A 23663-nucleotide genomic window follows, 5' to 3' on the forward strand; every position below is an offset into this window, starting at 1 on the left:
ATTGTAAAGAGTTGGATATGCCATTCGTTGTAAAGTGAAACGTTGGATAACGAGGACTACCTGTCTAGGAATATGAGGAACATATAATTAAATCAAACCCCTAGACAGTAAAAACACACATTTTATTTATCAAATATTTTACCAGGAAAAAAATATGATGAGTTACCTCTCGTTTTCCAGTATGTCCCGGGCACAACGTTGACATTACAATTTACTGTTACAAACATGTTTAAAATTAGTAACAGTCAGCGTCTTGAAGGAATTTAGACTGGAAGCGTATTTGAGGGACTCGAGTAAATTGTCCCAGGAGTGGGGTGTTCTGTACGAGAAGGAAGAGCGACCAGATTCTTTAGTGAACCTTGGGACTATAAGCAGGACATACGTTCTGTGCATAGTGGGGATGAGAAGCCTGCTCAGATAATTTGGTAACTTGTCCAGAAAGAATGGTAAGGAGGTAAGACAGAAGAGATGTACGTTGCGTCTGGACTCAAGGGATAGCCAACATAGTTGAGTTGACATGTCACAATGGTGGGTGTTGAAGTTACATAGCAAAGGACAAAATGGCATATTGAGTTGTAAAGAGTGAAAACGTTTGCAGATGTGAATTTGAGGTACTGTACCATACACTATATCCCCATAGTCGATAATTGGTATTAGTATCTCCTGTGCAATTCGCTTTCTGACCAAGGGGCTTAAGAAGGATGTTCTATAAAGTACACCCAGTTAGCGATAGATTTTGGATGTCAGTTTGTCAATATGCAAACCAAATGTTAAATTGGAGTCAAGCCACATACCTAAATATTAAAATCTAGTAACTGAGGCAAGATAAGTGTTAGAGCAGGTTCTAATCAGTAGCTCTGTCATGGGAATTTTATGAAATCTAGCCTTAGTTTCAAACACTATAGTTATGGGTTTGTCAGTGTTGAAAAACAGTGTGTTTTGGGTGACCCAGGATTCAACCATTGAATAATCAGATTGCAGCACATTTTCAAGGGCAGAGAGGCTGGGACTGCGTGCACATAGGATTGTAATATCAGCATACATATGCAGAGAAGTCTTACAAATTGTCGGCAGGTCATTTACAAACAGAACAAAGTGAGGATCCCAGAAAACAGCACTATTTATCAGGAAGATCCCAACATGTGTCTATCTCAGGCTCCAACTCTAACCAATGTCCGACTGATCAGCCATAAATTACAAAATCATTTTTGAGAATGCAATGTTCTTGATGGCTACAGGGCTCAAAAATATTGTTGACGACCTAGAATTGTGCAAGATTTGATTAAACTTGTCAGTCGCAATGTTACAAGTTTACAAGTCTAGTTTGCCTTGTGCACGTATTCCGCAGAGCTCTATAATACTCCAGATCTTGCGTTCAGCTAGTTAGTTTACATCTAGTCCACAAGTCATGTCTAATGCGGGAAAGCTGAAGATGAGATGTAACCCAGGGAGGACGGGCCCCATGAACTCTGACTCTGCGTAATGGAGAATGGATTTCACAGCTTTTTAGGAACTCCAGCTGAAAATTGTCGAGTGCAAAATCAGGGTCTGGTATCAAATCGACAGGAATGGTGTCCCAAGAGGGAATGTGATAGCGGTGCACTGCGTTCCTAAAACCGGAAAACGGAGGCTGGGTCGCTAAAAAAAAAAAACTTTACTTTATGAAGTCCACTGCAACATGCTGACAAGGCAGGAATCCTGAGAGGCACCTCTGACGCGTTTCATTTACGGTTTTTCATTACAAGGCAATGCATTATTTTCCCATGAAATCCCTGTAGGCGCCAGCAAAGAAGTTTCACTTCAAAAAAATGTTTTTTGTTAAGTGCTGCTTGAATTGCCTCTTTAAAAGCAAAGCAATAAAAAGCAACAGTCCTTGTTCCAAGTTTATACGATTTGATCTATAGTTTGTGCCTATAATCAAGGACAATTAAATACATTAGACCACATAGTCTATGCCTATCAGAAAAAGTTAATGTTCCATGTAGTTTTTGTGATCACATTTCCTGCTTAAAGAGGGAATTCCATAACAATATTTAATTTGTTACTTCCTAGGTATCCCATACATTTTATTACTAGAACAGGAAATAAACAGGAATAACTATAGAAATCCTAACAATACTCGCTAAATTGTTACAGCAACAAAAGTACCTTTTCAAATAGCGATATTCGAACATTATATACATTTATTTCGATGTCTGTATCCTAACACTTATGAGGTTATTCATGAAACTGCAATAGTGCCGGTCAGGGCACTATTGCATGGAAACTTCTACTAAAGTTAATAACCCCCTATGGCTGTGTCTTTCACTGAGACGATGGTCAGACAAGTGTCGGTGGGACATTTGGCAATTGTGAGCATCTATGTAGCACAGGGGTGGCCAACTCCAGTTGAACACTGAACCACTATTTGAGCCACCTGTGCTGAAGCAGGGATATCCTAAAAACCTGAACTGTTGGTGGCCCTGGAGGACTGGAGTTGGCCACTCCTGATGTAGCCACACAGATTTATTTTCAGGCTCTTGACTGTAAATGTTTAACCCATTCGCTGCTGGAAGTCCCTTATGGGCACCACAAACCAAGCCAGCCCCTAAGTAAGTAAAGGGGTTAAGGGAAGAGGAATTCTAATCACTAAAACAGGAATTAAGTGAAGAGGAATTCTAGTCACTAAAAAGACCCTTCTGAGGCGGTTCTATTTTAGTGAATAAATGTGATTCTTAGCAAGTCTGGAGATCCTCTTTTTGCTATGAACTGAATGCATTTCACATGAATCACTCATTATGTCTGGTGCTGGACATGTTATGGTTTGACAGTGTCCCTTTTTATTCATTCTTGAATGAATGGAATGAGATTTGCAACTTGGCAGCGGGTTTGAATTCCTCGCAAAGCTTCACTGGGTTTTGCCCGCTACTTTGGGAGATAGAGGATGATCCAATGTACATGAAATTGTAAACTCAAATTTGTACATTCATTCAGCTGGGTTCAATATATTTTGGGATTCAAATACCAATCATGCACATGTAACACTCCCTGCCCGGCTTCTAGGGTGATTACATCGGTGTGTTATGTATGGCTACACCACATGGGTTACCTTGACTCAGGGGCTGGAGTCAGGCGGCTGGGCGAAGATGTAGCAAGGTTGTGGAGTAATGGGCACCAGGAACTTTTGTCATACAGCAGTCTTTTATTCAGGTCCTCAGGCATGGGGACCGCACACCACACTTTATACAACGTTGTACTGTTTCTTTATTTCTCTATTGTTATCAATGCATTATGTGTTTCCATGAATGCCCGCTCTTAACACTCAGATGGAGGTGTATGTCTCTTAGTTGCTTAACTGTTCTGAGACCCAGACCCCCCTCTTTTTTCTGTTCAGAATACCCCCCTATTATCCCAGTAATGCTAAGCCCATTGGGAATCCTAGCGGGTCCTTTACAAGTGACCTTTGTCTTTGCGGGAATTGCCACTTCCCTCAAGCCGGAGAGGACTGTTAATACAGATCCGCGGTTAGAGCTGATCCGATGGCCCATGAGTCCTTATTACTAGGCTCTCTGTGGCATGCTGTTTTCATACTTCGAAACTTATATTGGACTGACTTAATCTTCTTTTGGGATCCTAACTTAACTATGGTACTGTCCATAGCTACAATATAATAAAGTACAGAGGGGCCTAGTGTGTACTAATGTATTCTGAACATCCTTCTCTCTTCCCCGACGCTCCTCTCCTCTTGTCCTCCTGGAACCTACCTTCTCAAACTGTCCCCTCCCCTTATGTACTCTCTGTGATGTCATGATACCATGGCAACACAGGGTGAGGCCTGGTGCACGCTAACAAAACTAGTAACCCTTTAGGGAGCGGAGGTTACACACACACAAAACATTTCCACAGCGCTTTACCACAGTTTTAACATTTGTTACATGCTCCCCAACGAACAAATTTGTATAGAACTGTGGTTTTTAACTTGTGTTCAAAATACCATAAGAATTGTTTGTGATATATATTATATATGTAAGGATTCTGCTCGATCCGTGCCAGGTTTTGCTGCCAGTTTGGGTTTTCCAGGTTGCCTGTCTTTTCTGCTCAATTTGGCCATTTTGTATACTGGCAGCCTGCTATATAAGGCTTCAGTACCTGGTGGGAGTCGCCGAGCAAGGCTCTTACGTATGCAGTTCCTTTTGTCCTAACTGTCACGCCTTACCATTTCATTTGTTTGGATTCCCCTGTTGCTGACCCCGGACCGTGACCCCGACCTCGCTGCTTTCTGCCTGCCCTGACCTTTGCCTGTTCACTAGACTCTGCACCACTGCCACCAGCCCATACCTGCCTGTTTACCGACTTCAGATACCCTAACAGGACTCTGTCCCTGGGCTCTGGTCAGTTATTCTGCCTCCCTACCTCAGCCCTGCGGGTCTGCTTCCTGACTGGAGACGAGCACCGTCACAATATATATTTATATATATATATATATTAAAAACACTTCTGAACATGTTCACGTCTGACTTGAAGTCTGAGACTTCCCTGACTTCTTGGGCCGGCGTCTCTCCTTGCATGCTCGCGTCAAAATGGCATGTGACGTCATGGCGCCATTAAGTGCCGCGTTGCAAAATGTTTTTTTTTGATAGTTACAATTGACATCAGACATTACCGGTTATGTTTTCAGCTATACTGAAAAACGTCATACTTTCTTCCAAGCACACATGCTAGACACAGACAAGTATAAAACAAACGTATTTATTTAACATAAGAGTATTTAGTGATTTGCCTCAGGAGCTGCATACAGCTCAGTCTAACTTCAACAGCAGCAGGATAGAACTCCTCCTTTTACAAGATGGCTGCCATGTTTCCTCCGGTTTACCTCAGTCATTCTCTTAAAGGTACAGTGGTTGCTTGTACTGTTTAAGGCTAGACATTACACCACTAGGTTTTTTTTTTTTTTTTTTTTTTAACACAAGCTAGTTTATCCCAGATATAACTTGACAGTGGTGTCTTCTTCACCGGTTCTGGATGTGTACTCTTGGATGCCAGTGGTCACAAGTGATAGTTCTTTACTTGTTCCTCCACTATGGAATCCATTTTGGGAACCATATTTTTTCCACGGAGTAACCGTTTTGCTCTGATATGTCCCAAATGACTTGAGTGTGCTTCTCTTTCCGCTTGTGAATATTTCCAATCCACAGCTAGGCTCCTACTACCATACGAGATAATTTTTTGTTCACCCCGTTTTGAGGTTTGTACAAGGATTGCACGTAGCCCCACTGGACTTGCATCAACAGTTAATGTAGTGCCTTTAGCAGGATCAAGTAGGACATTTCGTCTGTCTCTGTGAGTTATAACTTGTAATAGCTTGCATCGCTTGTTCACATGCAGAGATCCATATTTCAATGTATCGAGATTGCTCTCTCAGTTGTATTTGATGGAAGCCTTAATTTAAATCCAACTTGGAAAAATATCAGGCGCCATTTACTCTGTGAGGGATGTCATCAACAGTAGGAGATATGTAGTGTTCCCTCCTTATTGGTTTGGTCATCTCATCTCTATACATAGACTAACTGCACTGGGATCATGGGATTTTGAGACCATGACAGCGGGAGATATAAAGGGGAAAGTTCTTCTACTTGATGTCTAACATGAAAAGATATCATCCTGTGCCCGTGCTAATGGTGGCACAGACTCATCTATGTCGAGATGGACTTGTTTACTTTTGAGCTTTCCAATGCCTTGGAATATCACTTTGTAGTTTTCAAGGAATAATGGGATTTTCAGTGGAAACTTGAATCTTAGCATCCATTGCTGCCTTCATGTTAGCAGGGACCTGGATGATTCCCAGCTGATTTGCGGTTTCATAGCCTAGGAGATTACAACTTGACGTTTGTGTGACAGAGAAATTGGCCTTGGTAGTCTTGTCCTTGTGGGTCTCTTGTACATGAAGGAGACCTTTTGACTCTTTGCTATAGATCCTAATATCAGTAGGCATCATTGTGACGTGTGTTCAAGTTCAGCATAGTCTACTATATTAACCAATGCACCTGAATCAACCAGGAAATCCACCTTGGTATGATAAAGTGTCACAGTTGCCTTAGGACTGGTAAATCCATGAATATGATGTATTGTGAATAAGTAATTCCCAGGTGAACTTCATTCCACTTCCACATTTCTGACAGTGCCTTGGTTCCTACTTTATTGTGCTGTGGAGTTTGACTTTCTTGAAAGAAATTCAAGGTTGGTTTTGTTGAACCGTACTCGAACGACATACTGCCGCAAAATGATTTCTCTTTCCACAAAATTTGCAGATTTTACCTAATGCTGGACAATATCCTGCATCTCCACATACAGTATGTAGCACAGATGTGCAGCAGATTGGCTTGTGGACATCTGCCTGGGCGTGCTTGATCTTGCAGTCTGTTGCAGACTTGCTGTGTTTGTTGTCCCTTTTCTATGTGTTGCACATAGGTGTGTCTGCGTGTGAGTTCAAGGCTTCATGCTGTTTTCAGGAGTGTAGGAAGAACTACATCTTAGGAAAATGTTCCTGATATTATAACTTCATATTTTATTTCATCAACCAAAATTTTTTTTACATGTTCTTGCTAATGATCGTAGCCTGTTTACAAATTAATCTGTGGATTCAGATGGTCGCTGTGTCTCTGTTCTGAACACACACCCGGCATGAGTGACATTGATTCTTGATGCAAAATACCATGTCAGAGCTGTTTTGTACTGCTCATACTGTATGTTGTGGTTTTATCTGCAGGTATATGGTCATAAACATCATATACTTTGGCCCCAGCACAGTGGAGTAAGAGACCGTTCTTCCTTTTATCTTCACTCACTCCCATGGCCACTACAAACTGTTCAAATTGTCCCAGCCATTTCCCCCATTATTCTGCTGCATAGCAGCACCTGTGCTATCAAATACAGCAGACATCATCTCATTTTGCTAAATATTTGATAGTTGTATTATTTTATTTCTTATTTCTATGCTCCTTGCACTTGGGATTGACACTGCAGGTTTTTCTCTCATTAAGATTGTTACTTTCCGTTTCACTTGTCCTGCTACTGTGCCCCTTCTGAACTCTGCAACAGTGTGTGTTTTGTGTGTCTGCTAGTTATAGTGTAGTTGTAAACTTAGTGTTTTAGTGCTCAAGTTGCTTTATTTATTTTTTTAACAGCTATAGATACCATAATTTTACCGGGACAAATGTCGCGCATGCACGGCGAGTGTCGACGGTGCACAATTGCGCACGCGCACAAGTGGCCAGCAAGCGCCGATCACCGATAAAAACCGGGACAGTTGCCAAAAAAGTTGTGACCCGGGACTAACTGCTAAAAACCAGGATGTGGGGTCACCCTACTTATAGGAGCACTTTCAAGTAGTTTTGAACATTTGAATTCTGCAGCCACACTGTCCGTGTTTTCCCACTGTACGGCTTTGCTCATTTTGCAGACTTAATTGCACTTTTACTCTTCAGTTTTACTCCGTTAGCTGCTCTTTTTGGTTTGACAGTATTTATTTATTTTTACCTCGTCTTAAAACAGTTATCTGTCCTTAATTCTGGGTATGTTATCCACTGCTCGTCGCCATTCTTATATTCTTAGCTATGCTGAAACACTTCACCACTTTCATCCAAGCACACTTGCTAGACACAGGTAAGTATGAGACAAACATATTTAACATATGAGTATTTAGTGATTTGCCTCAGGAGCTACATACAGATATGTTTATCTACAACAGCAGCTAGTTATAACTCCTCCTTTTCTCCAAGATGGCTGCCATGTGTCCTCTTGTTCACCTCAGTCACTCTCTTAGGTTTTGTCCCTGCTGGCCACTGCTGCCCTCATTGGCTGAACCACCGCCGTGATGTGGCCATTGCTCGGCCGCCGCACCAAAAGACAAATTCCTTGTCTTTTGGAAAGGTGGTCACGCCATCGTGCTTTTTATGCGCGCGCGCACACACGCCGACTGGGGCTTGCCCCATAGGGGGCCGTACTTTGTGTGCCCCGCGTGCGCACACAAAGCACGATGGCGTGACCACCTTTACAAAAGACAAGGATGTCTTTTGGCGCGGCGGCCGAGCAATGGCCGCATCACGGCGGTGGTTCAGCCAATGAGTGCGAACCAGCCGTGTGACGTCATGGCCACGCCCCTGCCACGCCTCCCCCTGTTCTTCTCAAGACGCGCGTCCCATCGCGACCCCTAGACCTCAGATCACGGCTGAAACTGGTGCACGCGCCACAAGCGCCCCGACGCGCGCGTGCACGCAGTGACCTGCTTGTACTGTTTAAGGCTAGACATTACTTAACCAAGCCCGTACTCAGAATCCTTAATGTTTGAGGCATCTTACACAGTGTATATCAGACATCAAAAAAGGCTGTGTTGTATTTGATTTGTGAATAATCGAAACAAAAGTTCCCCTTTAGTGCAGCCATATCAAAATGCTATTGCTGAATGGTTATGAAAATTAACTGTACATCATAATGTATATATCCTGGTCAAATATGTTTAATGCAACATTAGCCACAGTCAATGGACGAGTCCGTTTTGTAGCAGAGAAAATGTTTTCTGGGGAGAGTTATTGGCTGTGAGAGGTTAGCTAAACCATTTCCAATCTCAAATGTCTTTGTTTATACAACTGCACTGATGTCAGACTCTGAAACACAATGAAACCAGATGATTATTTCATGTGCACCATTGTTTGTTTGCAGCTTCCATGGTGCTGATGTAATGTACATTTTGGATTCCCTTAAAGTTATTCAAAGTGCCAAAATAAATCAAAATGAAAAAAAAACTCCAGCAATGAGAACCCGTTTAGTGAAGAGATTTGCTTGCTAAAAATAGGGACATGTATCAGCTGTTTAAGATTTCCAACGAGGCACTTACGGTTTTTAGTCATTAACAGTATTTCATGTTAAGAGCTTTTCAGTGGATGATAACGTTTACCATTAAAATTGATTTATTCCAGCTCAGATGTGCAGCTAAACTGAATCAAAAGCAGTGAAAACCCATACAGTAGTAAGATTGATACATCCCACTATCACATACACAGTACATTAAATAACATATCTTAATGCTCCACATAACCACTCAATATATTGCTTGCTGTCAGCGATGAACACACCAATGTAGGGGAACAATGATATATTTTTGCATAAAGATGGGTATAGCCAGACATTACATTTTGTTTATGGTAGGTAAAAAAAAAAAAGTGACAAAAAAACTCTCCACCATACAGTGTACAGCAAATCAAAATACCACTTGTGAGCACATTCTGCAATCCTACCTTTCCCATTATCTCTTAGTTCCCCCCTGCAGCCAGGGATTCTGGGAAAAGACATGAAAATGAGCTTAGTGTGTCACTCTTTACTTCTTGTCCATGTTAAAGCAGCAGTCCAAGATGCCAGGCTTTTTTTTAATTTAATTTCCCCTCCTTTAAAATGTGCATCAATACAATCCACACAATGATAAGTCCTCAGCTAAGTTGCCGATCGATCTGTTCTCCTGTGATCGATAGGCAAAGATTCGGCTCGGGGGTTCACTAAATGGCTGTCAGTGCAGCAGAAAAGGACCAAAGATGCAAAGTTCTGTGGGGAAGATCATGTGACCAGACAGTCACTAGATACAATTGGTGCACTGCTAGAGAGAGGGCATGGATCAAAAGGGGTGTGCCAGAGCCTGTTTCAGAAGAGGAAGGGGATGTGACTTTGAAAATGGTTGCTATAGAAACAAAAAAATGCCTGTTACCTTATAATACATAAATGTCATTCAGAGTTTTTTATTTTTTAATGCTACAAATAGGAGATTGCGTGGTCTGCAGCTTTAACAAGGAGCCTTATAAACTTATGCCTGCCACATTACACAGCTTTTAAGCACAGTTTGGGTTAAAGAAGTGCTTAGCCAGAAACCTACTCACAGACAGCTATTTCGACCTTTTGGGTCTCACGAGTGCAAGGATGGTTGCAAATGGCGATTTTTTTTTCCGTTTTACTTTATGCCACATGATCCCTGTGCAACATTAAAGTGTCGAATAGTTTTTATTGGCAAATAAAATATTACCTATCTTATTATGAGGTAAGAGTGTACAAGTGCAGAAAACTTCACTCTAGTATTGCTGTCTGATAACATCTGGTATATTCAGCTTCTGATCACATATTATAAGTGAGTAGGCTGTGTAATATATCTAAACCTCATTTCTAAAAACTAGACCTAACAGGTAAAATCCACACTACAACTCGCTGCTTCGTAACACGGTTTTGCGCGTGAAATGAACTGGAAAGTATTTCGCCGTTTTCCGATAACACTTCTGTTAACTACAAAGTTCCAGCTAACGAGAGATGCAATTTCCATCTCATTACTGCGGCAGACCGCAGAATGCTCCTGTTGGAAATCAACCGTCACTTTTAAGAGAGACTTGTGGTTTAATTTGTCAGTTGAATAATAAACCTTCTGATTTAACGAGACTGTTAATGAGATTTAATGAGACTGCAAATCTCACAGTAAATCGAAGCCATTGTTGTAAGGATACGAAGATCCGAATTCCAGCGCCATTTTTTTTTTAGGCATCAACAAGAAACTCCATTGAGTGAAAGTCTTGGGAATGGGGCTGGAATACTAACTATGCAGAGATAAATGCATCTTGTACCGCATTTATTAATTAAAGCTGAATTATTTATTGCCGTTTCGATATATGATCACATAGGGGGTAATTCTAGCTAAGCTGAAGCAGTCGTTGGTGCCGTTTTCGGACTATATCTCCACTGATGTTTAGATGATTTTTTTTTTGGCCAAAACCAGAGTACATAAAATAAGGCCCGTGGCGTTCTGGCACCTTTTTCACCTTTGTCACGTGAGCGGTTCAGCCAATGAGGGCGAACCGCTCACAGCCACTCCTCCGCCACGCCTCCTCTGCCCGGTATAATCAAGATGCTGCTCCGCGGCAGCGCTGGGTGACGTCACAGAATAGCGCTGCCGCCGAGCAGTCCTTAGTATTATCAAGGCCTTAAAAAGGGGAAAAAAATGTTTTTATTTGAAACAAAGGACAGTGAATTAGAGACATTAATAGCACATACCAAAACACTTATCTGAGGGCAGGCGGACAGTGTACAGACAGACGTTTACCTTAATGGGTTTATCATTGCTAATGACCGGTTTTTTTACTGATTCAATTAAACACCGACTGTTCCGTAAGAAAAGAGTACAGAATTAGAGTATAATTTTCCACTAAAGTTAGGATTTATTTAAGATTACTATCTGTAGTAATGTCACTTACTCAAGGAGTGAATGGGGGAATTAACATCTTATAATTAAGCCTTTTCTCGAAGAAGTGTCATTTGAGCCAGTAACAATATCTTCACCTACAGCAACTGGGAAGTTTGGGTGGGGTTAATGAGTATTTTGAAAAGCCATTTCATAAAGTTCCTGCTTTTGTTTGCCAACTATAAAGCTTTTCACGGCTCTAAATTGACTGAAATAAAGGCGCTGCAGTCGGATTATATAAAATAATCCAATGCTGATTTGTGGCATATTGGTTCTGCGCTAAAAATAAATAAATACAACTATACAAAGTGTGTTCCGGCAAGGTGTTTCTATCTACACCGAGCAAAGAGCCGCTCGCACTCCAGAGGTCTTGTTTCAAAAATGGGAACGTATTTATTTAGACAAAAAAATCAACATTTCGATCCAGAACTTGGATCTTCATCATGATGTTGATAAAGATCCAAGTTATGGATCGAAACGTTGATTTTGTCCAAATAAATACTTTTCCATTTTTGAAACAAGACCTCTTTTCTCCTCCAGGAGTAGTTGCTGGATGTACTGGGTGCTCCTTTGGCGTCGGGCGTGCACCCGTGGCAATTTAAATCTCCAACGTCAAGGAAGTGCACCTTTTTCTTCCATTTATATTTACGAGCCACATTTCTGATATTCAGTTTTGTGTGTAGGTGTAAAGGTCACCATTGTTCCTGCCGACATATATTTCTTTGCAGTGTGCACACGTGAATAATTCCGATGGGATAGTTAGTATAAGACTGTATGGCGCAAAAAAATAAAAAATAAAAAATTAATTAACCCTTGCCGTGCTGGAAGTGCCCGTTGCCTGAAGCCGTGTTCCGGTTTCTTGAAATGGATATTCCCTAAAGACAGGTAACCCTTTCAGTGTACCTCCAGCACTTCCCCTCTACAAACAAAATGTCTCTTTTAAAACCCCCCCGTACAAGTCAGAACAAAATGGCTACTGGAGTCAGCCTCGCTCACTTGGCCAATAGCGAGCCGCGACACACATGGGGAAATGACATTGTGACGTTATAATGGATAATCCCGCGGTCATAGTAATGTTTTACTATTTTAACAAAAGCAAAGCGTTAGACTCCTCAGCAATTTGGGGGGGGGGGGTGAGGGTGAAGAGGAGGGGATACAGGGTAACACTGTTTGGACTGGACTCATGGAATAAACGTGGGTAAAAATAAAAAAAATGAAATTGCTGCTTCAATTGATTTCTTGTAAGCTGCTATTAATTGCCATGTTTACCTGGAACCGAGTATGCCTCCTGTTCTCCTTTCCTGAAATGGGTATTCATCTATGACATCTTGCATTAAAGGTGTAGGTAGCCGGTGGGACTTGGGGTGTGGCAATGTCCCCATATGGCTGAACATGTCGCAGGATCTGATGGGGATCCTCTGCTTCTTCTTCCGTGGAAGAGTGCCATGGATACATACATCCTGAAACAAGTCTGAGCGCCGCTCGACCAGGGGGGATTTGCTGCTCAGAAGATCCATTGAAGACGCCAGTGGGAACTGATGGTTCGTTTGCACATTTCTATGGAAACTGGCAAACTTCCCAGCCGCCATCATTCCTCAGTCCTAAAGAGGAGAAGAACAGAGACATTTTGATAATTGTTGTGATGAAAATACACAAAGTACTTCATTTTCAAGGGTTTCCTGAAAACGCTGTGCCAGGTGAAAAATCACATTTATCCTTACAAACGATGGCTTCATTCTAATCCGAATTCAAGAGCCTACTATTCCCAGAACCTCGGTTCTTTTCTGTGACTCTGGCTACTCTCCATTGGAGCCCCAACCAACTCCTTATACAGGAAAATGTTATGCTCTTTGGATTGGATTTTGTTACCAGTGTTGACAAATCATTTGCTTATTATTGGAGATGCCTGTGATCTTTAAAACCCTGTGGTCAATTCGACTGGAATTACTTTTTCATTACTTTTGCCAGGATGCTTTCTCAACCTGGCACTAACATAATTACACAGCGCAGATTCTGGCTCAGCGTCAAATGGCCTTGCAATGCATTTCAAAACAATGTATTCCAGGCCACTTTCATACTGAAGACGGTTTACCCAGTGTTAGCTGTGCTTAAGAAATCAAATATGTTTAACCACTACATGTATGTATGTATGTATGTATGTATGCATGCAGTGGTCGACAAATCACCAAAAAATCTACTCGCCGAACAAAAAAATCTATTCGCCACCTAGTACCACACGTGTGCTGCTTGGGCCAATAGGAGCTCGCCACGATGTTAAATCCACTCGCCCGGGGCGTGCAGATGTATAGGTTTGTCGAACACTGTATGTATGTATGTATCTTTATATAGCGCCATCCAGGTACATAGCGCTTCACTGCAGTAATACACGTGACATAATAATACAACACACAATAGGAATAAGCACTTCAGACATAAAAGGAACATTATGAAAAGGAGTCCCTGCCCCGAAGAGCTTACTATCTAAGTGGTAAGTAGGAGGAACGTACAGAGACAGTAGGAGGGTGTTCTGGTAAGTGCGTCTGCAGGGGGCCACGGTCAATGTACTGCTAAATTATTTGACAGTGAAAAATGTAAAATTGAAATACTACCTATCAGATCTGCCATTACGATTGGAATCAGTTTAATTTGTATATCTACCAGTTTTTTCTTGACTCTTAAGAACACGTTCGTCCTGTTTTGCTTTAGTGCAATAACTGCAGATTTTGTTAGGCGATACATGTCTATTTTCAATATGAAAATGCATGTGCTAAACTGATTTGTGAAAAGTTTCCCTTAAGTACATGAAAAGAATAGCATTATTTTGCATGGATATAAAGCTAGGTGTGTTAATAGTAAAATCCAGAGATAAATATGCCGACACCCAAAAGGGGTAAAAAAAAAAAAAAAAAAAACAGCTGAGGCTTAACAGACGATTTTCAACACACATTGTTCATAATTATCAGCTTCACTGACCAGGGGAACATCACGCTCTCCTGGCTGTATTGGGTAAATATTTAGTATCAGGATTTGATAAGTGACGAGGTGCTTGGAGTCTGCCGGTGCCTGGTGAAACTTCATGAAGACAGCATGTACCTTTACATATGTTCATCTGGTGCGGGCTGTTGCCATGCTGTTATCTCTTCCGGCTGCAATACACTTGTAAAAGCAGGGAATGATGTCAGAGGCAACAGCCCTTTAGTGTCTGGTTTAATCTTAACTAACATCTTGAAAGGGACAGATTGACCCCAAGAGATCAATGAACACACAGTTTTTCAAGAGCTACTTTGTGAATACAAGCCATCAAACCCTCTTATCATGTGCCTGAAGTTAATTTTAAGTATGTGAAATGTTACATATGCAATTTGGTGCCTGCTATAGCATCAATGTGTGTACACAATTATGTACTGTAGATACCAAATATCTATGGCTCATGACCGCCCTAGGACATCCAGGGGTCAGTAGTTCTAGGTATACTTCAATGGAAATCCTCACGCATGGAATAGCTAGAGGCTCTGACAACCTAGCACATGGTCATCTGACACTAGCTTGAATTGATGAAGTTATTACTCCCAGTTGGGGTCAAGCTTTCCCAGCTACCAATTGGTAGTAAGCTAATTGATCACATAATCACAGGACTATGATACTAACCAGGCAGTGCAATGACTTAAATCATATGGTTAGATAGCTCACGCTTTAGTGAATAACTAAGTTGGGAAACTTTTCATGCAAGCTCATCTATTGTACAAATATGACTGGCTGAGCTGGCGAGTGGCTAGTTGGAGTAATACATCTGGCATTTATACAAATAGAATAGGTCTCACCACCTCCCCTTTTCTAAAGGCGACAGGTTTTCATTACCCACAAATTAAAAGGTACTCAGGAGGTGCATATAATATTTAACATTTCTTTCTCCCCAAAACAAAAAGATTACAACTCAGAGATTTAAGAGTGAATCATACATGGATTAAAGTTGTCATTCAGGATGTTTTCAGATATAAATCCTCACAGACTTCAATGGGGCTTTTCAGATGAAAACTTCCCGAACTGCTGCTTCAGAGTACATAGAAATTACCCCTCTATAGCTTTAGAGTTGGATACATACAGTAGCCACCTTTCAAAATGAGGCAAAAGGCATTCTCGAGGTTGGGAGTCCAATCATCAAGTCTTAGGCCTCGGACATGGTAAAAAAAATACCGCGCTGAGCCGTGCTGACGCTCATGCTCTCCTGCTCAAGCAGAAGCTTTTTTGTGTCCTGGCATGAGCGTCAGCGAGCGCGCTTGAGAAGCGGTGCGGGACTCGGGGCTAGCGCGCCACGTCACTGAGTGCCATTGGCTTTTGCCGGTCACATGACCGGCCATTAGCTTCCCTCAGCGCGAAAACTAAAATCAAGCTGTCTCCTGCAATTCCGCATGCCTCAGCACGCCTGCGGAAGCGCCTGCTAAAGCAACAAACATAGCAGATGCAGGAGGTAAGTGCGCTGGCTCAGCGCGGTGGCTCAGCGCAGCTCAGCTCAATCTTTCTTACCATGTCCGAGGCCTTACATGCGAGCAGTCTGTAGCAACATTTCATGCAACTATAATTATTTCCTTGTATAGAAATATTCACATTCTAATATCGCAAATATTTCTTATTGATTAAAATAGGTTATTACCCGAATATTCATGAGATCATATTAAAAAGGGTATTTATTTCCTTGTGTCTTTATAACTAGTATTTTTTTACAGATGTAGTAAGCCATCCATGCAGATAAATCATTTGATCCTGTTTATATACCGACGGCAACATTTATTGAGTATGAATTAAACAACCGTATGTTCATTTTCAGAGGGAGTGAATTCCCCATCCCTTTGAACATGAACTGCTGTTCAACACAGCTGCGGGCTACCAAAAATTTAGTTGAAAGTGTGCAGCTGTCACTAATGGCATTTTACATTTAGCCTTGAAAAATGTACTTTCACATACAAACACGTTCACCCCAACTTAAATTCTTGGAATTTTAAAGCATGTTTGTAATATCGCATACAGTTGGGGACTCACATTAGTACATCACAGTTTTTTGACATCTGTTCTACTGGCACAAAATGTAAATAAATGTAGGTCCATGATGGAGTTGCCTGCAGTACATTGCAAAGCAGCAGTGCATTCCTGACACTTCAACGTGATTTGGACTGAAAGCTATTGTAGCCAACTTCTTCTACATTAAAGGGGATTATTAAGTTAACTATGATAGTGCCAATCGTGGCACTGTTAAATGGAAACTCCTATTGAAGCCATTCAACGGGTTTCCTGCAATAGTGTCCCGGTCGGCCCTATTGCAGTTTAATGAATGACCATCATAGTTTTTAAATAATGGCATTTCATAAGGGTGTGTAGAAGGTGATAGAATGTCAATTATTTCTAACACTCTACGCTCCAGTTTTGCTGCTAGCCTACTTCTCTGTAAAAAGAAATAGCACCTGTATGGGTTTTTTTCTCATTCCGATAAAGATATTTATAAATACATTTATTTGACATAGTCTTTATAAATTGTTTTATCAAGCAGCAACAAGTGCTGAAATGTAAAACAATGGGAAAAGGAAGAATCCAGAAATAAAATAACCTATAAAAATAAATATGAGGCCGAGTGTCAGCCTTTCAGGAGGTATCTGCAAAGTTTAGTGTACGTGCCAAATGAGCTGCAACATATAGAAAAGCTTTCAAAGCCTACTTGCTTTATCTTAATAGAAATATCTACATCAACTTGATTTCCAGAGACTGGCACTATTCTCCTTCCTTCCTTTATAATCAGTTATCGGATTGCTGTATCTGGAAGACTTGCTCTCTTGATTGTGTTTGTTTAGTTACACCTAAAAGCAAGGCCTTTCAAAGCCTCTCATCTTCTCAGGCAGGAAGAACAGATGCTGGTTACAGTATTACTGATTATTGTTTGTGAAGTTAGATGAAAAGCCCAGCTCTCCGCCTAGCACGTGTACTTGGGAACACAAGACTGTTCAATACCCAACCCCAGCTCCCCACACGATTTGTGAAATGTGTTAAATGTTATAGATTCAATGTAACTGGCATACCACATATAAAAACCTGCATTGTTCTTCAATTGCCTTCATTTATGAGCACAAAAAGATACTGTTTCTGTCCTCGAGCCTGGGCCCTTATCAAGGTTACAGTTATAATAATATTGTTGCCTTGATGAAGGTCCTTGGGCAAGAATTGAAATGCTAGAAAATGGATAGAACTGTTGGAAAAACCGATGCGATTTAATGAATTACAAAAATATATATATACTTGGGAATTTACCTCAGTGCCAAATAATAAAGAGTTACAACTACTGGATGCTCAGCAGTTGTTGACTATTACACAAATACTTTTGATCAATGATATTTTCTTATGGAAACAGTTGAAAGCTCAGAGCAAACAAAACATATTTAACTAATTCCACTTTCAATAAGGACATATGACAGAGAAAGCATAGATGCCTTGCAATTCATATTTAAAGCACCATTCCTAATATCATACTCCCTATGTGGAGTTTCTTGGCAAACCCATAAATAAAAGGTGCTGGATATCAGTTCATGCACAAAGCAGCCCTGCCTTTGGGACCAATGTCAAGCATCTCTCTTCTTGTTGTTACTGGTGTGCATAGCAGCCTATGTGAACATGTGTCATATGCTGCATGTGAGGAAGAGAATGTGATCTCAGCTCACAGCAACAACTGTTAAGGTAGCAGTCCCTCCAAACAAATGTTTTAAGGGAAACACTAAAGCACAGCAATCCCACAAATAATCTCATTAGAAATAGACTAAAATAAGCATGTAATTACAGGGCATTCGAATAGAATAATAATTACAGGCCCAAACTACATTATTTGCAGAAAAATAAAATGGCCGCCATTTTAACGGTGGGAAAAGCCCTCAGATTTACAGCAAGATACATCTGGACGGCTAAAAAAAAACAAAACAAAAAGGGAAAATGACTGCAGAAAGAATGAAAAGGAAATGCTGCAAAAAAAGGTGTGTATTTTGCACCATAACATTTATATTACCAACGAGAAGATTTCCCCCGAGGCTGATATAGCTACTAAAATCTCTCTGCAAAGTACATTGGAAGCTTACACAGGGAAATATAGGGATTTAAAAAATGCAAATGATTGTCATTAGACATTGGTGATCTTTTTTTCAGAGGGAAGATGTGATCCTCAAAAGTCATTCATAGGCCATAGTATAGTCAGTATTGTCTGAACGACCTGGAACGTTAAAGCTGCAGTTCAAGCTGCCGTTTAAAAAAACAAAAATAATAATCATTTTTCCCATTCAATATGTGCATCAATACAATCTGCACACTGACAAGTGATTAGCTACGCTGCGGATCGATCCCTTCTCCTGTAATCGATCGCTTGCTCCGGGTTACTTAATTCAGTTCTTGCACAGCATTCTGGGCAATGTAGTCCTGGAATATGATTGACTGGGCAGTTACTAGATACAATTGGTGCACTGCTAGAGAGAGGGCACTGCTCAAAAGGGGTGTGCCAGAGCCTGTTTCAGAAGAGGAAGGGGATGTGACTTTGTAAACGGTTGCTATAGAAACAAAGGGCGGGGCTCAAGAGCCAGAGCCTATCAGAAGGGGAAGGGGCTGTCACTTTGGAAATGATTCCTACATTAGAAACATTAAAAAATGTCTTTAAAACATAAAAAATGCTACAAGTATTTTCTCATAGTAAAAAACACAATGTAGGATAATGCTTGAACAGCTGCTTTAAGTACACTTAAACATTTCAACCATTTGGCCTTTTTATATAGTGCAGATCCCCAGACCCTCCTGCCTGCTCCACTTTTCTCTTTCCTTTAGTCCCAATACCGCCCTCTCTCCATCCCCTTGACGGTCCAGGGATTTCACTTCTTACTGCAGCTACTGTACACACAGCTTCCTCTGTGCTCTCAGGCTAACATATCTCACAGAGTCCTAGCATCCATTCGTCAATTCTCATGCAACGCTGAGAATCGGCTTGGATTCTCTCATTTAAATACAGTATGTTATCAGGTCTGTAGCATTGTCCGGTGATGTGGAGGTTCTTGGTTAGAGACTCAGAAGCCTACCAGCTGCATGGGGCCCGTAATATTGGTTTGTACACCTTTTCGGGCCACTTATAGTAGGCTACTATACATAAACAGTTGTGGAAAAGTATTTGCTTAAAAAGCCGAAACATTGGGCCAATAAGAAATGTTTGCATATTTTTGGTGTGCCTATCATTTTGTTATTTTTGTACTGTACCTTATGGGCTCTGATAGCAGCACTCTCTCTAGTAGTCTGGTCTATACAATTTAAATGTGTGCCCCAATCCCCATACATACTGTGCCGATTACATTTTGCCCTTTACTTTTTTTTGCTAAAGTTAGCAGAATTTGGCACACTCTCAAGAAAACCTTCAGAAAACAAAATTGGGACATCATCGAATATGCCTACCCACTTCTGATGTTACTGCAATATGTCAGGAGAGTGGAGTATATTCTGAAAGTCTAGAGAGGTAAAAATCATTTCTGCCAGGGAGGCCGAGATGAGGCGCGATTTTCAACCCACATGAACCAATGCAAAACACAGCTATCTATTCATTCGCTGCAAAACAATGTTTCCAAGCACTCCATGCAGCCTACTTCTCCAATCTCTGCAAAGTTTGCAAGGGTGATAGGAATGTTCGCCTCCTCCAACTGGGAAACATTTCAAAAACCCCTATCAGAGCAGCAAACCAACAATAAGCCAGATGGTCTGAGCAATGCACAGCAAAGGGATAACTTCAAATACATTTCTAACACAAAAGGGCATTTGAGCGCATACTTAAACCCTTTGCTGTTGGAGGGGCCAGCAACTCACTGTGGATCCTTACAACACAGGCGGGGTAACAGTGCTCTCTCTGTATACTGATTTACATACTCATTTTACAGTGCCAACACACTCATTAGAGCAATCCTTTAGGAAATGATAGCATTACATTAGAAGGCTATTTCGACACCAGCGATTGCAAATAGAATGGGTGTGAGAGCCATGTGCAAGGGATCTTACAATCTAGAAATTAACACTTTCTCTGTTGGAGTCACTTCAATGCTTCGCAGATGTCGCCTGGAACAAAGGGGTTAAGAGTTCAACAGGAGAGAATACCAACTTAAATATTGATATATATATATATATATATGATATAAAAAGTGTCTTCACTATCATATATGCATCCGGATCACATATTTCATTGTGAAACTATCCAGTAATATTTCCTTTTTGGGGAGATGGGACATCTATCTCTGGTTCATGCTCACAGCAAGGTTTGAAGTGTTGCTGCATTATTTGCTATGAGAGATGATATTCTAAATCGTTCCGTATATAGTTAATAGGTGAGTATATGTTGTGATATCTGTAGTTGATTATGTTTTTTTCGTAGTTAGTCATTTAAAACACAACCAATGAGGCAAGTGTTAAAATGGTAAAATAAAATATTACAAGGATAAGAGCTGTATCCTTTCATCGCAACTCTAACAAATGTTACCAAGGGAGACTACCGGAAACCTTAGTTATCTCTAAAGCATATCAAAATATCACGTGTGAGCACATGCACGTCTCAGGCAGGTCTGCAACCCTGCCTTTCCCCATTATCTCTTAGCATACAGTGCTTCCACTGCAGCCCGGGATTCTGGGACATGACATGCAGATGAGCACACAGTGCCACCATGTCTGAAGGGAATCCAGAGTTTTAGACTACATGCAGATTCATCCAAGGTCCCTGCGAACCTCCATCCAATTACACACATACTTTAACCCCTAAGCTGCCAGGGGGGCCAGCAACGTATTGCTTTGCAAGGGTTTAATGGGAGAAGTGGAACTACACGTCCTAGGGTGCTTTATTTTTTAAATTAAGAGATTAGGACTAGATTAAAACTAGAAATGTGCAGAAGCATATCAAGCCTGGTGAACATTTGGATTCATCTTATCAGGGTCCTGCTCAGGCACAATGAAATCTACATTCGAGAAATTTTCCAGGGGGAGCCTGCACTGCTATACAGTATGCTGGGAAATTTTCCAGGGGGAGCCTGCACTGCTATACAGTATGCTGGGAATCAGAACTGCAACACCAAAGAGGATATGTCTCAAGAGATGCAAAAATACCCTTTGTTTGCTGTAAATGTGAACCTAAATCTGTGAGCATCAGTGTACCACGGGATTTTGCTCCTGTTCTACTGTAGCTCACGCCAGTCAGGTTGCAATTTTGAGAGTGTTTCTATGAGGTTTGGAAGGAATTTACCAACATTTGGAATCTGTCAGTCTTTTTAGCGTTCCCCGCCCCCCCACCAAGTCAGGCTTGGCACTTAAAGCTTGCGATGTAAGACATGGAGACTTGAAGAAGACCCCTCTGGGGATCGAAACGTCGGATTTTTGTGTCTGTTTCAATACATTATTTTGCTGACTTACCTCTGAGTGCTGTCTCTCTTTGCTGTTCTGCTGGATGGTAACGTGTTCTCGTTCTCTCTCTCTCTTTACACATACATACACACATACATATCTCATTACCTTTTGTGTCTGTTTATGTAATTTATATCACCTCATTGCACTGTGCTGCGGAATATTTGGGTGATTTACAAATAAATTATAATAACAATAGTAATATTATGATGCAGGCAAAAGTAATAACAATAGTAATAAAACACAATATGGTTTTGCTGTGTGTCTAACATGAACTTTTCATAAGTGAAAAGATCGATACGGTAGCGCAGGGAGTCTTCAGTCTCTTTCTTTCTTTACCTAGTACAGCAAATAAAAATACCACTTGTAAGCACATTTACATGTCAAAGGTCTGCAACCTCCGGTCTCTCCCCATTATCTCTTAGCAAACAATGCTTCCACTGCAGCAAGGGATTCTGGGAAATGACATGCAAATGAACACACAGTGTCACCTTTTGCTTCTTGTCCATTTTAACAAGGAATTTAACCTTGGAATTCCTATGACCCACTTTCTGAGACACTCCATCAGCAAATCAGTAGTTCTAGAGAACTGGTTAGAACCAAACAAACTGATGACCTAGCTACATTTTACATTCACAGGTACAGTGCTGTCATAATGAGCGGTAGTAAATGTCATTTCAAAGTCCTATGTGTAGGATTTGAAACCTTGAATGTTACATCAACACCACCCTGAAATCCCATCATAACCTGGGAACCCTACGGTTTAATTTGAGGCACCTGGTGGCTACACAATCTAATTACATATCAAGAGCACAGAGGAAAAATAATCATTTGCAGTAAGCAGTACTGTAGTAGTAAAAATGAGCAGACTATACGTAGATTATGGCATTCTGCAATTAAAGCAGATATACAAGTATGAGCAATTTATCCCCTCCAGCATTGCAGGGGTTAAACCGCAGCCAGATTCAGCTAGGAAACCTGTTACATGGAATGAAACATGTACAGAAGGTGCTGCAGCAGAGTGAAGGTGCTGCAGCAGAGTACAGGTGCTCCAGCAGAGTGAAGGTTCTCTCTTACCTGGGCAGTAAGTTGTTATTTTCAGACCAGTGCTTTATCCAGCCAGCATGAGACAGCTCCAGATCCACACTGATTGCTTCGTCTCTCGGGTATCCAACAATAAGGACAGTCCCCCCTCCTCAGCAGGATGTACTCATATCCCAAACTCTGCACCAGCTGCAGCGCCCAACTCCAGCGCTACACTGCACACAGAGGGACACAGCAGTGCACACAGAGGGACACAGCAGTGCACACAGAGGGACACAGCGCTGCTCACAGAAGAACACACAGCCCTTTGCAGCTCTGACTGCTGATTTTTACCACTTGCCAACCACACCCCCCGCTCTGACTTTTCCGTGTGCTGAGGCTGGTGACTGTACCCTGCCTCCAGCAGCAGCTCATTTACATGTGATGACCTCTCACTGCCCCTCTAAAAAGATCAACTTTCCTGCTTTTCAATGGTTACAGAACAGAGATGCAGCCTGGGCATTGTACAGCACAATGTGGGGGTGACTTGCAGCAATCTGCTCTGCTTGACCCAGACACATACAAACCTTACTTGAATATCTATAAAAGGCTCTATAGTGGTTATGAAATCATTAGGGTTGGTGCTGGAATAGTGTGTGTGTGTGTGTGTGTGTGTGTGTGTGTGTGTGTGTGTGTGTGTGTGTGTGTGTGTGTGTGTGTGTGTGTGTGTGTGTGTGTGTGTGTGTGTGTGTGTGTGTGTGTGTGTGTGTGTGTGTGTGTGTGTGTGTGTTTAAGCTCTCAAGACAACTATTGCTGAGATAACTTAATGGGAAACTCGTGGCCGACGGTCAGACGGCAGGAGAAAATACACAGTATGTGTGGATAGTACAACGGGTTAACTGTACCCTTAATAACTTGGCCAACTTGTGATCCTCAGCAGAGGATCACCACATATAAC

General features: G+C 41.4%; 1 protein-coding gene across 1 annotated transcript in view; it reads right to left on the reverse strand.

Moving 5' to 3' along the window:
- Positions 1-23231, reverse strand: part of BCAR3 (BCAR3 adaptor protein, NSP family member) — a 90626-nt gene extending 67395 nt beyond the window's left edge. Inside the window, exons 1-2 of the mRNA XM_075616432.1 lie at positions 22760-23231; positions 12515-12846 (exon numbers count right to left, since the gene is read on the reverse strand). Coding sequence (XP_075472547.1) covers positions 12515-12837 — 323 coding nt within the window. The 5' untranslated portion in view covers positions 12838-12846; positions 22760-23231. The remainder of the gene's footprint in view (positions 1-12514; positions 12847-22759) is intronic.
- Between the last annotated feature and the right edge of the window lie 432 nt (positions 23232-23663).

This window comes from Ascaphus truei, chromosome 10, assembly GCF_040206685.1.
Source record: "Ascaphus truei isolate aAscTru1 chromosome 10, aAscTru1.hap1, whole genome shotgun sequence".
Lineage (NCBI taxonomy): Eukaryota > Metazoa > Chordata > Amphibia > Anura > Ascaphidae > Ascaphus > Ascaphus truei.